Source organism: Uloborus diversus, chromosome 7, assembly GCF_026930045.1.
Source record: "Uloborus diversus isolate 005 chromosome 7, Udiv.v.3.1, whole genome shotgun sequence".
NCBI classification, from domain to species: Eukaryota; Metazoa; Arthropoda; class Arachnida; order Araneae; family Uloboridae; genus Uloborus; species Uloborus diversus.
Window position 1 is genome coordinate 87,106,104 of NC_072737.1, and position 14,964 is coordinate 87,121,067.

Consider the following 14,964-nt stretch of genomic DNA (forward strand, 5'->3'; position numbering starts at 1 on the left):
TATTGCGCAGGCTTGACTGTATTACAAATGAGGAAGTGAGAAGCAAAGTGATGTAAGTGACAAAATTAAAAATTTGAAGATAACCAGTAGAAATGGTAGGTGAACCTCTCCTCTGTCTTGGGGCAAGAGATGGTACTAGTAGCCCTTGTAGGTTCTGTTTCACAACATGATTTAGAAAAACTTTTCAATGAAAGCCTACCTAGGACGTTATCTTTAAATGCGTTTTACTCAAAACTTGAAAATGTCCACTTACATCCTGTCGCCTCTCACTGCCTCAGATGTTTCGGCTTCAAAATCATCCGCCATCTCTCCCTAGCCAAGCTATACCTAGTCTTTACTCACCGCCAGTTTATTTTCAAAAATTATCGCGAGTGTGGTAATGGAGCTTCTTTCCATTTACCTAATATTTCTTTTTTTCCCCAGCTGACCCTACTTTTAAACGTATGTGCAATTGAAATTTCTATTTTGAACACCTCCCAATGTATTATTTTTAGTGCTGTCTTTAGTACTTATAAATATATGTCTGTGCGTATTTGTACGTATGTGTATTGAGTGTATTTCACATAACTTAAAAAATGGTATGCCGTAGAAAGTCGAAATTTTGTGTTATTTTATTTTACTAATTTTTACGAATAAGTTAGAAACAGATACAGATTCAGATCTGAGCAAGTTCATTAGGAATCGCTTTTGAAATAGAAAGTTTAAATCTGTTTTTGGCAATCTATCCATACGTTTAAAGGATTTTTTGGTAAAAATAAAAAACGATGCAGAAAAACCTTAAATTCTATCGGGGAGGTTGCTGTACCCACAGACGGTTGTACCTACGGACGTTGGTCGGGAAATTCCGGGTATCGTCGAGAGAAATCCCAATCGGGGTTCAACGTGTGTGTCACAACCCTCTCCAATACCCCAGGAAGTTTTAACGCCATCAAACGAACATTTAAGATTCTATCACATTTTTTCGGTTTTAGTAGGATGTAAGTAAAAAAAAAAAAGACATGAGCAATTTATTTTTTTTTCGTCCGTCGTAGATTGTATTTTTCATTTTTGTTGAAGGTATCATGATTCCATATATTTTGAAGGTTTATTTCTGATTTTTAATGTTGTAAAATTGTGGTCCTGTCGATGTGACTGGCTTGCATAACCAAAATGGCGTACCATTGTACCCAAGGACACATAACCATGTGTACCCACGGACGGCAATTTTTAGTCTCCTTGGGTCACACCTGAGTCTTTTTACAATGTGAAGTATCAACGTCCGAAATTTGCTTTCAACAATGATGATGAGTTTGAAGTAGGGCTTGAAAAGATATAGTGTTGATGTAACCCCCACCTGTTGTAGGATCTACAGACCGTCAATCCCACCTGTTTTCATTTGAAGTCGTCTTTTCTAGTATTTTGTTGGTTGAATCTAAACTGAGTTTATTGTAATAGGTTAATTTTGGTTAAAGGTTTCAATTTGCATATAAATTGAAGTTATTATGTAGGTACATAGCGAGCCATACTAAAATACAATCTAGTTATTTTTTTGTTTAAAAACATATTGATTATTTTTTAACTTTTTTAAAGAGTTCACGATGTTAAAAATTAAGTAAAATTTAAAAAAGGGAAAAAAATTCTTCGATAATTTTCAAAGTTTAATTTCTCTTGGCTATTTTATTTAATGTTATTTTCAATGGATGTTTGAAGTATAGCAATATAAAATGCCGTATGAAAATGTATTGAGTATAATTGAGTTCCTCAGACCTATTTATATATATTTTTTTATATCTCCATGGGTACAAAGGCACCTGTTCGCAGGGTGAACGGAGTGTTGTGCCCACGGACAAAAAAGATAGTTTTTAAGAAAATTTTTTTGAAGCTAAAAACTTTGAGGTTTTTACCTGACAAAAATTGCCAAATTAGATGATAAGTTGTAGATTCTGCCAGAAAAAATTTCCGATCGATTATCCATTCCCAGAGAAAAGCAAAAATTGAAAAGTAAATTTAATCCGATCAGCAGCTTCCCCTAATTTTAAAGATAACCAGAGGATCTTTACTTGAAAGTAAGTTCCAAACTACTAAGCGATAATCAGAATAAGGGTTGCATCGATCAATGTTATCCATGCTCTGGTTGGGATTCGAATTGAGTGAGGGCTTCGTATCCCACCACCAACCTCACCTAGATATTTTCTGTTAAGGGAGATGTAATGTGAGACAAATTATATCTTTCCAGGAACTTCAAAAAAGCAAACAGCTGGAGGATTCCATGCGCAAATTGGATGTTGAGATGAGGAGGACAGATGAACTGTTGTATCAGATGATCCCCAGACAAGTCGCAGATAGACTCAGAAAGGGCGAACCGGCATTGCAGACATGTCAGGTAGAACCCATTGCGAATATTCGTTGTCTTCTATTTTAGTAAACTACGGGGTGATATAAAAACCCGTTATAAAATATTTTATTTTAAGAATATTGTCAATTTTATGTACAAAATATTTTGCTTGTTGGCAATGCAATATTTATCGGAACGACACGCTATTTTGAACACGCTTTTGTCGAATGTCTTTTCATTTGTAAGCTCACTTATTTTGCATTGAAAAAAGGGGCTCCTTGTAACCCGGAAACACGTGTCTGCATTAATCAGCAATTTTGTGCAATTACACAATGTTATTTCTTATTTTACTTTTCAAACTCAAAGGTATTTATTCAACTTTATTTGTTACACGCCATTTTTATTTACTTTTTCAATATACACTGACTCATTCTGTAGTTTTTTTTTCTATTCATTTTTTTAGCATGGTCAAGATAAATTTTCCCAGAATTAAAAATGGTGTCACTTCCGAAATTTTAAAAGTATTTTTTTCTGAAGAGCATGTTTAAAAACATAGGATTTAACCATTTTTTAAATAGCTGACAAAGTTTAATATTTTTAAAAAAATATTTTAATTAATGCGCAGATTCAATTTCCTTTTTTATGCTTTTACATATGACATCATAAGTGATAAAATGCCTTTCACTGATGCCATTAGCATAGAGCACAATATTTAATTCGCTTCTGAATTATCATAATCTGGAAACGCGGTAGACAGCAAGTGTGTGTTCTTCAATTCAATTCAACGTGCCAGTGAAGTGCACGATTTTTCAAACAAGGCGTGGTTTGTATGACGTCATAAGTGATGAACTTTTGCGCGCTACTCCACTGGCTCGCTGAATGCTTACGCTTGCTGTCTACCGCGTTTCCACGATACGATAATTAAGAAGTGAATTAAATATAGGGCTCAACGCTTGTTATCAACCGAATCGTTGCCAATGCATGCGAGTAAAGAAGTGAATTAAATATTGCATTCTGCGATAATAGTATCAGTGAATGGCATTTCATCACTTGTGATTCATGCAGAAAGTAAAAAATGAAATTGAATCTTCTCACCGATTAAAATAATAAGCTAAAAAATATTAACTTTGTCATATTATTTAAAACGTGGTCAAATCCTATGTTTTTAAGCATGTTTTTTTAGATTTTTTTTTTATAATTTCGGAAACGACCCCATTGCGCCATTAAATTTGTAGTTACTGCTTAGAAGCTATTTTTGGACTTATGATGTAAAAGCTGTTGAACGAATGCACTTAATAAAGGAAAACACAATCGTTCCCAGAATTGCAGAACACATTTTCATTTTTCGTATTAAATGGCATTTGTTTTAGTCGTTGAAATTCTTTCCATTAGGTAACACAGTAAACCCGCAAATAAAAGCTGTATTTTTCGCTTCAAAAAAGAAATTTTTTACATTTTCTCTTCTTTTCCTGTAATTCTGCATTATTTTACGTTAAAGTCATTTTAAGAATGTTTTTTCAACTCGACGATAAAAATATATTCCTTTCTTTCTTTCTTTTGTGTGTGTGTGTGTGTGTGTTTGTGGGAGAGAAAATTTGCTAACGCGTAATACGAGTTTTATTTTGCTGAAATGCCTTACTTCTTTTTTAATACAAGCCACGATTTTTTTTTGGAAATTTTCAGCAACTAAAAACGTTGAAGTAATCTATTTATAACGAGTAAAACGGAATAAAACTCTTTCAAAATGGTGATCTCCAACGTATACTCAGTCAATTTTAATATTTATAGTGGAGAAATTGGTTGACTCTTTTTAAAAAATGTATTCATAAAAGATTACCTCCAAATAGACAAACTTTCCTTTGATTAAATTAATTAGTTTAAAATACTTTGTACATGCGCGAGAAAAATCATGCAGTTGTTGAAGAAAAGTATATTTGCTTAGTAAGCTGCTTATTACTAATCGGCTTAGTTTTTTAAATTTATGCTGATAACAAAGACTACATAATTAATATTTTAGATACTTTGTATGATGCTGCTCCATACACTGTATGCGTCAAAAAAAGCGTTGTTAACTAATCAACTCTGACGCAACTTACATTTTTCTGAAAATCTCCTGCATGACAAGTTTTTGACATTTTTAAGTGATATGAAGTTAATAAGTTATGTAACATGTGAAATTATGAGCTGGCAGTAACGTATTATCTTAGCGTAAATACATTTCATAAAAATGTAGCTGTAATTTCGTTTAAAACTACAGAAAAGAATGATGTCATATGTATTTAAAAACTATTTGAAAAAACTGCCAACTGACATAAAAGCAAACATTGTTTTCAAAATTAAATTACCTGTTTTGCCAGTTGTGCACAGGAACTGGATAGATTTTCTTTATTAGAAGCGATGCTTTGCTTTAAAATCTTGAGAACAGTTTATTAAAACGGTGAGTGAAAAATAAGTACTAGATGTAAATCAACCATTTTCAGAGAACTGCAAAAAAGTAAAAACAAATGTGTTTGTTAAACTTCGTGTTGAAATAACAAAGAATACAATTTTCAAGACCTTACCCGTTATAACGGGAGAGGTAGGGTGGTTCAAAAAATACATTTAAAAAAAACGTTTCTCCTAGATAACGGGCCACCTCTCAATATTTTTAGACTTGTGGATAATAATATACTGGAAAAATTTTAGCTTTCTATTTCAACTGAAAGAGGGTGCTAAACCCCATCCCCCAGACTTCATACGTATTGGGAGGGGGGAGGGATAAATAAAGCATTGAACTGAAAAGAAATGCTACACATAGTAATATACACTAGTAATATGCATATACATTGCAATAAAATAATTATTCCAAAAAAAAAAAAAAGAGATGAAATTATATACTAGAAAAATTTTAGCTTCCTATTTCAACTGAAAGGAGGTGCTCAACCCCACCCCCAGACTTCATACGTATTGGGAGGGGGGTTAAATAAAGCTACATCACATGACTTCTTTTTACTCCAATTTAATGTCATTTTCTCATTATTGGCAGTTTTAATATGATTCAATAGTTTACTTTTTAAATATCACCAACAGTGGCCAAATTAAAACCAGATTTAAAAATAAAAAATAAAAAAAATTAAAAATCGCCAAATTTGTCGCTATGTTGGCGACCAAAAGACTGGCGATATATCACCAAGTGTCCGCCAAATTATAACACCACTTGAGTTTACATCGAAAGTAACAATGATTTCCCCCCAAAAAGGGGCTAAATACCCCCTTTGGAGCATTCGAATGCATCCAAAAAGGAAGGTGCACAACTAGACCCTACTAGGAGTCTACTTATCAAATTTCAACTTTCTAGGACATTCCGTTCTTGAGTTATGCGACATACATACACACATACACACATGCGCACATACATACGTACATACAGACGTCACGAGAAAACTTGTTGTAATTAACTGCAATTAACTCGGGGATCGTCAAAATGGATATTTCGGGTGTCTGTACGTTCCTCGAGAGTGAGCAAAATGGAAATAGGGGCCGATTTTTGGGTGAAATTTTTTTCGCGAATACAATACTTCCTTTTTTGTAAAAGGAAGTAAAAACAGCCAGGTAAATTAAATGTTTCTTTTCTTGGGGCATTTCCTATATTACGGCTAATGTTAAATAAAGGTTTCATTCAGCTTTGAGCACCCTATTAAAATTTAAGTAAGAAGCTAAAACTTTTACAGCATAATACTATTAGTTAAGTCTATTCTTTTTTAAAGGGGGGGGGGGCTGGACTCTAGGTGAAAAAAGAAGGTTTTTTTCAGCTAAGGGGGTAGAGATTGGTTTAGCGTTAAAGGAGTGAAAAACCAGTTTAGTACTAGTGCTTTTTTTTTCTCACACTCCGAAGAAAAACGCAGTCTCAACTTTTGGCTTTGACTTTATACACAATATCACCATTGCCTTGAACAACATGTTAAAAAAAAAGAAAAAGTCTTTTACTATGGACAACTGTGAGTCAGTGTTTTGGATACCCATAGTATTGATGAAAATTTAGGACGCTGTTGTATATGGGAAAAAGAGCCTAATGAGGTGTGTATAGTTTGACCACAGAGAGAAGGCGGATAAAATGGAAGCTGAATCGAACCACTTTGTTTTGTAATAGATAGGATCAGTGAGATAGCGTTATTAGTAAAACCTTTACGGCCCTTGCGTTCTCTGGTAGCGCGATCTCGCTGATCTTACATATGAGGCAGTGAGAAGCAAAGGGATGTAAGTGGCAAAATTAACAATTCGGAGATAACCAGTGCAAATAGTAGGAGAACATCTCCTCTTTCTTGGGGCAAGAGATAGTAATAGTGGCCCTGGTAAGTGCTGCTGTACAATGAAATCAATGAAAAAATAAATAATGAAAAAAAATGTAAAAATCAATGAAAACCTACCCAGGATGTTATCTTTAAATGCGTTTTACTCAAAACTTGATCTGATGACTGGACTATCGGTAACCTACTGCTTAATATCTGCAGTTGCTTCCCTTTCAAGAACCTTCTTACCCACCCTTGGAAATGGATTTTCAAACGAGTAAAAGAAACATAGTGAATGACATACTGGGGGCATGAAGACATGATCACCACTAGTAGAAAAAGTAATACTTTACAATGAAAACAGTACCTTACGAAGACACAGATCAACTGTAAAGATCGGTGAGCTATCGTTTCCAAGATAACAAGTAAATCAATAAAAAAGGACAACAGGGAGACAATTGCTGCATCATTTAAGTATAAATAGTTTGTATTTGGCAATGCCAAATAGTGTGTTCTGTTAGAGGTACAACCTTTTGCAGACCTAGTGTGATCCCCTAATATAACATCCATTCTTTCACGTGGCACCACTATTGGTGGAAGCATTCACCAAGAGAATTTTTACGCTGAGATTCCCACACCAGATGGAGGCAAAAGGGCTCTCTTCGATGTAAAACTGCACTAGGCGTTTAATTTTGCCAAGGGCACTCCAAGCCAATCGAGTTTTCAAGAAATCTTTACTTTGCCAATCTATAGTTTATGCAAAATTATGCGATTTCATTTTTGAGTTAAACATTAGACTATTCTAGATAGTCAGCTGACCAAAAATTAGCGGTAATCTAAACCTACAAACAACATGTTGCAACGATTGCAAAAAAAATTGAATATGTCACTAAGTTGATGAAATATGTGGCTTATAAAACAGGAGCCTTTTACCAAAACTAGTATGTTGTGGCCATCACGAAACTTTCTTCTATATTTTTTTTTTTTTTTCTGATCCCTCCCCATGCTTGACGAGGAAGCAATATTCCCAACAAAAACAAAATGACACATGCAAAAACTTGACGACTATCCCAATGTCTGAATTATTGCAAAAGCAAAGCAAAGAGCGAAAATTGAAAGTTATTTTAAAAGCCTTGCTTGAATGAATTACAAATATTTTATTTGTTAACAAACATAAGATGGCAACAGTTAAAAATTTTAAATCATTGAGATAATATTTCCTATCATTTCCATACAATTAAAATCACGAGAAATACGCAGACGACAATCTATTACGATTTATCTTTCTTATTGTTGCATTAATAAAAATATTTTTATTCGCAAAAAAAAAAAAAAAATCAACACCTCTTGGAGCGATCGGCGTCAAAATAGAACCAAAGCCTGTTTACATATGGATTCACATATATTCCAAATTTCAACCAGAACGTAGCATTACTTCTTGAGATAGGGCACTCAAAATGGAAAAAAAGAACGGGTGATTGCGCTACCCCCTTTTTAGCTGTTGACACAAAAATAAAATCAGTTCTTATACCCACTAAGGGCTACTTGCCGATAAATTTTTCTTTCATTCCGTTCATTATTTCTTGAGATACAGCAGTCACAATTGACGACAAAAAACGTTCTATAGCTCAACCCCCGTTTGAGTTATTGACACCAAAATTGAATCAGCACCTGTTCCTGTTAATACCAACATATGGACAAAATTTTGTTTGATTCCGCCAGTTACTTCCTGAGGAATAGCAAGCACGCGTAACTCGAAAAACGTCCCATTGCTCCACCCCCCTTGGAGGAATTCGCGCCAAAAACTAATGGGCACAAGTTCACATAGGGGCACATATGTGTACTAAATTTCGTTCGATTTCATGCGGTAGTTTTTGTTGTAGAGCGGCCACAAAAAACTGGTCACACACAGACGTGACACACATACATACACACACACACATACACACACACACACACACAGACAGACAGACATTTTCCAAAAATGGTCGAAATGGACTCAGCACACCTCAAAACATTCGAATCCGTCAAAATTCGAAATTCGAAAATTTGCACGAATCCAATACTTTCTTCTATATATTAGATATAGAAGAAAGTAAAAAAGGGGGGAAAGAAAAGAAAAAGTATTTGGACAATCACAACGGAAGAGTTTTTTTTTTTTTTTTTACATGTTTGAGAGTCGTGATATTGTTTTGCTTACTTAATATTTTTTCTTATACCAATTCTGTATAGATGTATCTTTATAACTTATGTTCCTCTATGTTAGTGTTAGTAAATTAATTGAATTAAATGGAAAAACCTGTGTTCATGTAAAGCAACAATCAATATTGAATACAAAAATATTCTCAATGTAACAAAAAGTAATTACTAGTATTGTCTTTTCGCTCACCAATTCACTTTAAAATTCTAGTGTGTAGCAACTGGAGGAAAAAAATAACTTTTTTGATTTTTCAGTTCTTTGAAAGTGTCACAATTTTGTTTAGCGATGTGGTGAAATTTACAGAAATCTGCAGCCGCATAACCCCCATGCAGGTGGTTTCAATGCTTAATGCAATGTACAGCTTGTTTGATCAATTGACGGAAAAGCATAATATTTACAAGGTGAGATTATTCTTGTGTTTTCTTTTTCTTGCTTTTTTTTTCTTTGCTGAAAATGGATTAGATTAAGTAATAAAGATTTTACTGTTTAATGATAACTAGCTGCGTTGCCCGGCTTCTCACGGTCTGCCTTGAAAATAAAAGTTATGTCAAGTGATATTTTCCGCGCTATAGCCAACGTAGAAAGTCTGTTGATCGCTTTATACGCTAAAGAAATTAAAATAAGAAAGAAAAAACAAGCGAAGAAGCTGAAAAACGTAACCATGGCAACAAAGTAAAAAAACGATTACTTGAATCGAGAAGATATTTTTAAACTCGACTTAAAATGCTTGTAACTTTTTTAAAACTGAGACAGAAGCTTGGTTCTGCGACCATAGGTTTGGTTAGATCTGGATTTAAAAAATCGTTCTTTTCAATGGCGTCAAAAGGAAGACTCTGGAACTATTTTTTCGCTTTTGTTTTTGTGGTTTTAATGAAGAAAAAAGCGTCTGGAAACTAGCAAAGATTTTAAAAATTCGAGTTTGAAACACAAATAACACCCGCCGTAATTCAGTTAGAGAATTGGAACAAATTGCATGGAAAGCAGATAAGTCTGCCCTTTTGAACGATACATAATATTAATATGTGCAAGTAATTTATCATCCCCATCTTCGGTAAGTTATGCGAAAATCATGTCTAAATTGGAATAAAAAATAATTTTTTGTTGAACTGTTTTCTATCTAGTTTCCAAACCCTTGTGGTTCAAAAAAGACCTAAACTGAAAATTTCAGCAAAAACTGGCGATTAGTTCTCGAGTTTTACGCATTCAAATACGCGGACGCTTTTTGGAAATTTCATTTTATGCTGCGTAGAGAAGTATGCAAACATATGATGTATTTCTATTGCAATACATTGTTATTTCAAACGATTTTTGGTAAATAAAATCTTCATGGAGTCAGCATCAGTTAATATTGAAATGCATTTTGGATACCAGATATAGTAGTACACAAATGAGTAAAAGCCTCAAAAGATCCACTTGCTTTCGCTGTCTAAACTTATTGCCTACGTTTTGCAAATATTCAATATTACGTAGTTTATGAAGAAATTAAATGCTTAAGGGAGATTGAATACAATAATAACTTCCTACATTTTACTCTAAATATGTAAAAGTCAATTAGTTTTGAATTACTATTACATTAAAAAATGTACTTTAAATGTTGATTAGAGGGAAGATGTTTCATCTGGGAGGAGTGAAATATGGTTAGTTAGCAATTTTTTTATTCGGATCCAGTAAGCTTTGAACTTTGCTAATTATTTAGATTCATTGTTAACTCTCAGTTTTAAAAGATTTACTGAAATGATTTTTTAAATAATTTGTTGAGTATAAAATCAGTGAAATAAACAGTGCTCCAATTAGATTTTTACTGGTACATAATCAACTATTATAAAAAATAAAGATACAACGTCCAAGAATGAAATACAGAAGACAATGTAAAAAAAAATTAAAAATTAATATGAATTTTGACATCTTGAATTCAAAATATTTTTTCTCAATCACGAGTGTGTGGGTGTGTGTGTATGTATGCGTGTGTTTGTGTGTGTGTGTGTAAGCGTATGTGTGTGTGTGTGTGTGTGTGTGTGTGTAAGCGTATGTGTTTGTATCTGTGTGTAGGCGTATGTGTTTGTATCTGTGTGTAGGCGCATGTTTTTGTATCTGTGTGCAGGCAAGAATGTGGGTATGTGTGTGTGGAGGTGTTTTGTGTGTGCAGGCATGTGTGTGCGTATGCGTGTGTATGCATGCGTGTGTGCGTAGGATATGGACACAACCTGGAGACGGTTTTCGCTAGAGCAGCATCGGGAGGGGCCGGTCGACGGTGGTGCTGCAGAGGGAGGCGAGGGGAAAATCAAAAGACATCATTCAACAGTCAAATGAAAACAATTAGCAATCGTGATTGCTCAATAATTTTTTAATGAAAAAATTGACAGACAAAGAAAGATCTAAATCTAAGAGAATATTTGTGCAGTATATGTTGCAATCTCATTTGGTCGCTCTTTTCACATTTTCAGTTTACGTCAGAATGCAAGAATTATTATTTAACAAAATAGCTGTTCTTATGTTTTGGAAGTCCTTTACTCAAGGCCCTCGTCAAAAAGGCAGAGCTGTATGAGATGCTCAAAAGGTAGTTTTTCGCTGTTGCTGATTACAGAGAAATAGTCTTTCAAATCCTGATTTTGCTTTCCGTTTCCATAGTCGCATAATGTAGGGTAAAGTACCAAAGCGTGACGAAGTGAAAAGATAAAATAATTTACTTAGCTTTAACCGCCACCTGTTTACTTTAACGGAAATACTTTAACGTTGTTATTAAACATGTTGTCGATTCCAGTTATAAAATAAATGCCTGTGAAGATTAAGGTACATGATAGTACAAGCCAGTCCTAAAATTAGGCTCTGATATCGTTGTATTTTAAGGCAAATAAAAACATTTTTTGCATTTTAAAATGAGAATGTTCTTTCTACCAATATTTCAAAACATTTTTCGGACATTTTGAAATTCAGTGCAGAAGTTTATCTCTTAACGTAGGACATGTTTTGATTTTAGATGTGTTATACAAATTGTAAATTGCGTGTCGGTAAAAGTGAAATAGTTATTTTTATTTATTTATCCATTTATTTCTTAACTCTTTTAATACATATTCGTTGCTTTATTTGTTCATTATTTATTTCTAACACATTATTTATTCGTTCACCTAATTATTCTTCATTGTCATATTTATTTAATCATTTTTTTTACTCCTAATCCTAATCTTTCCATTAATAATTTCATTCATTTATTCATTATCTTTCTATCGCACGTATAATTATCCCAGTTTTGTTAAAACGTAAGAGTTTCTTTAAAAAATGAAAAAATGACATTTTATTACAAATTCTATTACAGTAAAACCTGTGAAGTTGACCATTCTTGTAAGTTGACCACCTGTCTAAGTTGACCGTTTTTTTTCAGGCACGGAATTAGCCCTTATCATACAAATCAACCTCTGTAACTTGACCAACTGTTTAAGTTGACCACTAAAGTAGTGCACCGCAAGTGGTCAACTTACACAGGTTTCACTGTGTAAATACATCGTGCTCTCTTTATGAACTGTAATTTTCAGAATAAATTTCACTTTTTTTTCATTTTTAAAAATGTTATTTATCTAAACCATTTCACTTTGCCCCACACATTTTGAAACTAACTTTCGCTTCTCTTCGTATTTCGCAGAAAATGAAGTTTTGAAAATGAGAGGTTCAATTGATTCCAATAACTTAAAATACCGTAACTTTTCCTACTATCAAATATTTTTTACAACACAAACTGATAATCACTATGCAACTGTACGCAGGTATTAGAGTAATTAAGAATTGTTTGATCTTGAAATGTTAGGATTCTTTAACATATTTATTCTCTAACCCATTGTGTATTTTACTTTTGAGGTCGAAACAATTGGAGATGCTTATATGGTTGTTTCTGGCTGTCCTGAAGTTGAGGAGCGACATGCAGACCGTGTTTGTCTCATGGCGCTCGATATGGTAGTGGTGATTGGAGGACTGGAAGACCCCTCAACGGGGGATAGTCTCAAAATACGAGTGGGTGAGTACTACAATTGTATAGTACAGTCAACTCTCGATAACTCCCAAGAAGCTGGCTAAAAACAATTGAGAAGATATACAGTGGCGGGGAATGGAGACTTCATTCGTGAAGCGAAGATTCCAAGTCAAGTGATAGATTTTAAAGCAAAGCATTGGAAGAAATCAGGTTTCTTTCGCTAGTTTCATTTTATCATTGTTGAGTCACGTGACTTGGGGACATTAGCTCAGCTTTTGCTATACCAATGATTGGATATGCTTAATCCATTTACTAATTCCTGCTCTAAGGCAAATACAATAAACAAAGAGAAAAAACGCTGAACTTCATTTTTTATTCTTTCAAGGTTATTTTATAAACACTCTACTCTGCTGACGTAGATGAACAAAGTTCATCTTGCACAAGAAAATTATAGCTTTCGATTGGTATGAATAAATGAATCTTTCAAAGAATTTTTGCCCTCAAATTTAAAATGTTTTGTGAAAATTATTTTAAAAAATGAAATTGTTGTTGCACCTGACCTTTCTTAACTTAAGATTAGTATCCTTCATGGACCAAATACATAAATAAATAATACTATTAATAATAAGTCATTTGTTCTACAATATACGGGCATTTCTCGATTACTCGAAGTGTTTTAACTCGAATATTTCTTCGAGTAAACGGTATTTCGAGCGGACAAAAATAATTAGTAGTACTACGAAAAAAAATCTTCACAGATAATAAATTTTATCAAGATGCTTCGAAAAGAGAAAATTTTCCTGGAACCGCAGTAAAATATTTTCAAAATCTGATACTTGCTAATTATATGGTGGTGGGGAATATTTCTCATCAGAAACTGCACCAGTAGAGTCTCCATGAAGAGCTTGCAAAAGTAGAAAATGGATTCACACATAAGTTACATTTTCCTCAATATATTCAAGTGATTTTTCAATTCTGTCCAGTTCACATCAACAAAAATAAGTATCTCAAAGATCAGCCGGCAATGAAATTTTAGATCGTCAGACCCGGTAAAAAGTAGCCTTATCTGCCAATTTTCATCAATTCTGCAACACTGTGCGCAAATAGGAGCATTATTGTAAGCAAAGCAATGTCTTAAAGGAAAAAAATCTTATTTTGGCTGCATTTTTGTGCATAAAATGGAAACGAAACTATCTTAAAAACTTCGACTTAAAAGAAATACATCCGAGATGTGCAGACCACTTTGTATTAAAAACACAAAATTATTTTGAGACTACTTAACTGAGACTACTATAAAAACTTCGAGATAAAAAATATTCGTGTTATGAAACTTTGAGTTATCGAGGATCGGCTATATATTGTAAAACAAATGACTTATTATTAATATTATTATTTATTTATTGGTCCATGAGAATTTCTAAGGTTAAAAAAGGACAGGTGCAACAGCAATTTTAATTTAATAAACAAAAGTCTTATCGTTTTATTAGTTATATAGGACATGGAAGGCTTATCCACCCTCTCTTAGTACTAATTATAATAAAGGGAAGCAGAATTTAGATCATTAAAAATGTATTGCGTCATTATATCCGGACCTTTTTACCAGTTTTAACATAATTTTCACAAAACATTTAAAATTTCATGGCAAAGAATCTTTGAAAGATTTTTTCATTCATACCTATCGAAAGCTATAATTTTCTTACGTAAGATGAACTTTGATCATCGTTTCAAAGCTCAGCGTTTTTTCTTTTGGTTTATTGTATTTTTGAATGAAAATTAGCGGTTTTTTATATTTTTTAAATCATCCTCTTTATTTAACTCGTATTTTTTCCCTTTGTGAGATACAGCTTGAGTGAGCAGTTTTAAGGGGATAAAAAAAAGGATCATAAATAATTTGAAAGAGTTAAAAAAATCAAGCTCAGTGTTTTTTTTTTTTTTTGTTTATTGTATTTTTGGAGGAAAATGAGCGGTTTTTTAAAACTTAAATTATCTTCTGTATTTAATTCGCATTTTCCCCATTGTGAGATAAGACTTGAGTGAATAGTCTTGAGAAGATAAAAAGGGATAAGATTTAGAAGGATCACAAAACTTTGGCAGTAAATACCAATGAAATTATTGTTATAACTATTATATTGTTTTTATTGCTTGTTCGAATCCTACTTTCTAAGTTCTTCATGAAAACATTAAACAAATTAATGTTTCACTAACATTAGGTTTATTAATT

The 14,964-nt window shown here is 33.2% G+C and overlaps 1 protein-coding gene across 1 annotated transcript in view; it reads left to right on the forward strand.

Annotated features, from left to right (window-relative positions):
* Positions 1–14,964, forward strand: part of LOC129226777 (soluble guanylate cyclase 88E-like) — a 162,598-nt gene that overhangs the window by 122,430 nt on the left and 25,204 nt on the right. The window contains exons 7-9 of the mRNA XM_054861406.1: positions 2,216–2,362; positions 9,037–9,183; positions 12,632–12,788. Coding sequence (XP_054717381.1) covers positions 2,216–2,362; positions 9,037–9,183; positions 12,632–12,788 — 451 coding nt within the window. The remainder of the gene's footprint in view (positions 1–2,215; positions 2,363–9,036; positions 9,184–12,631; positions 12,789–14,964) is intronic.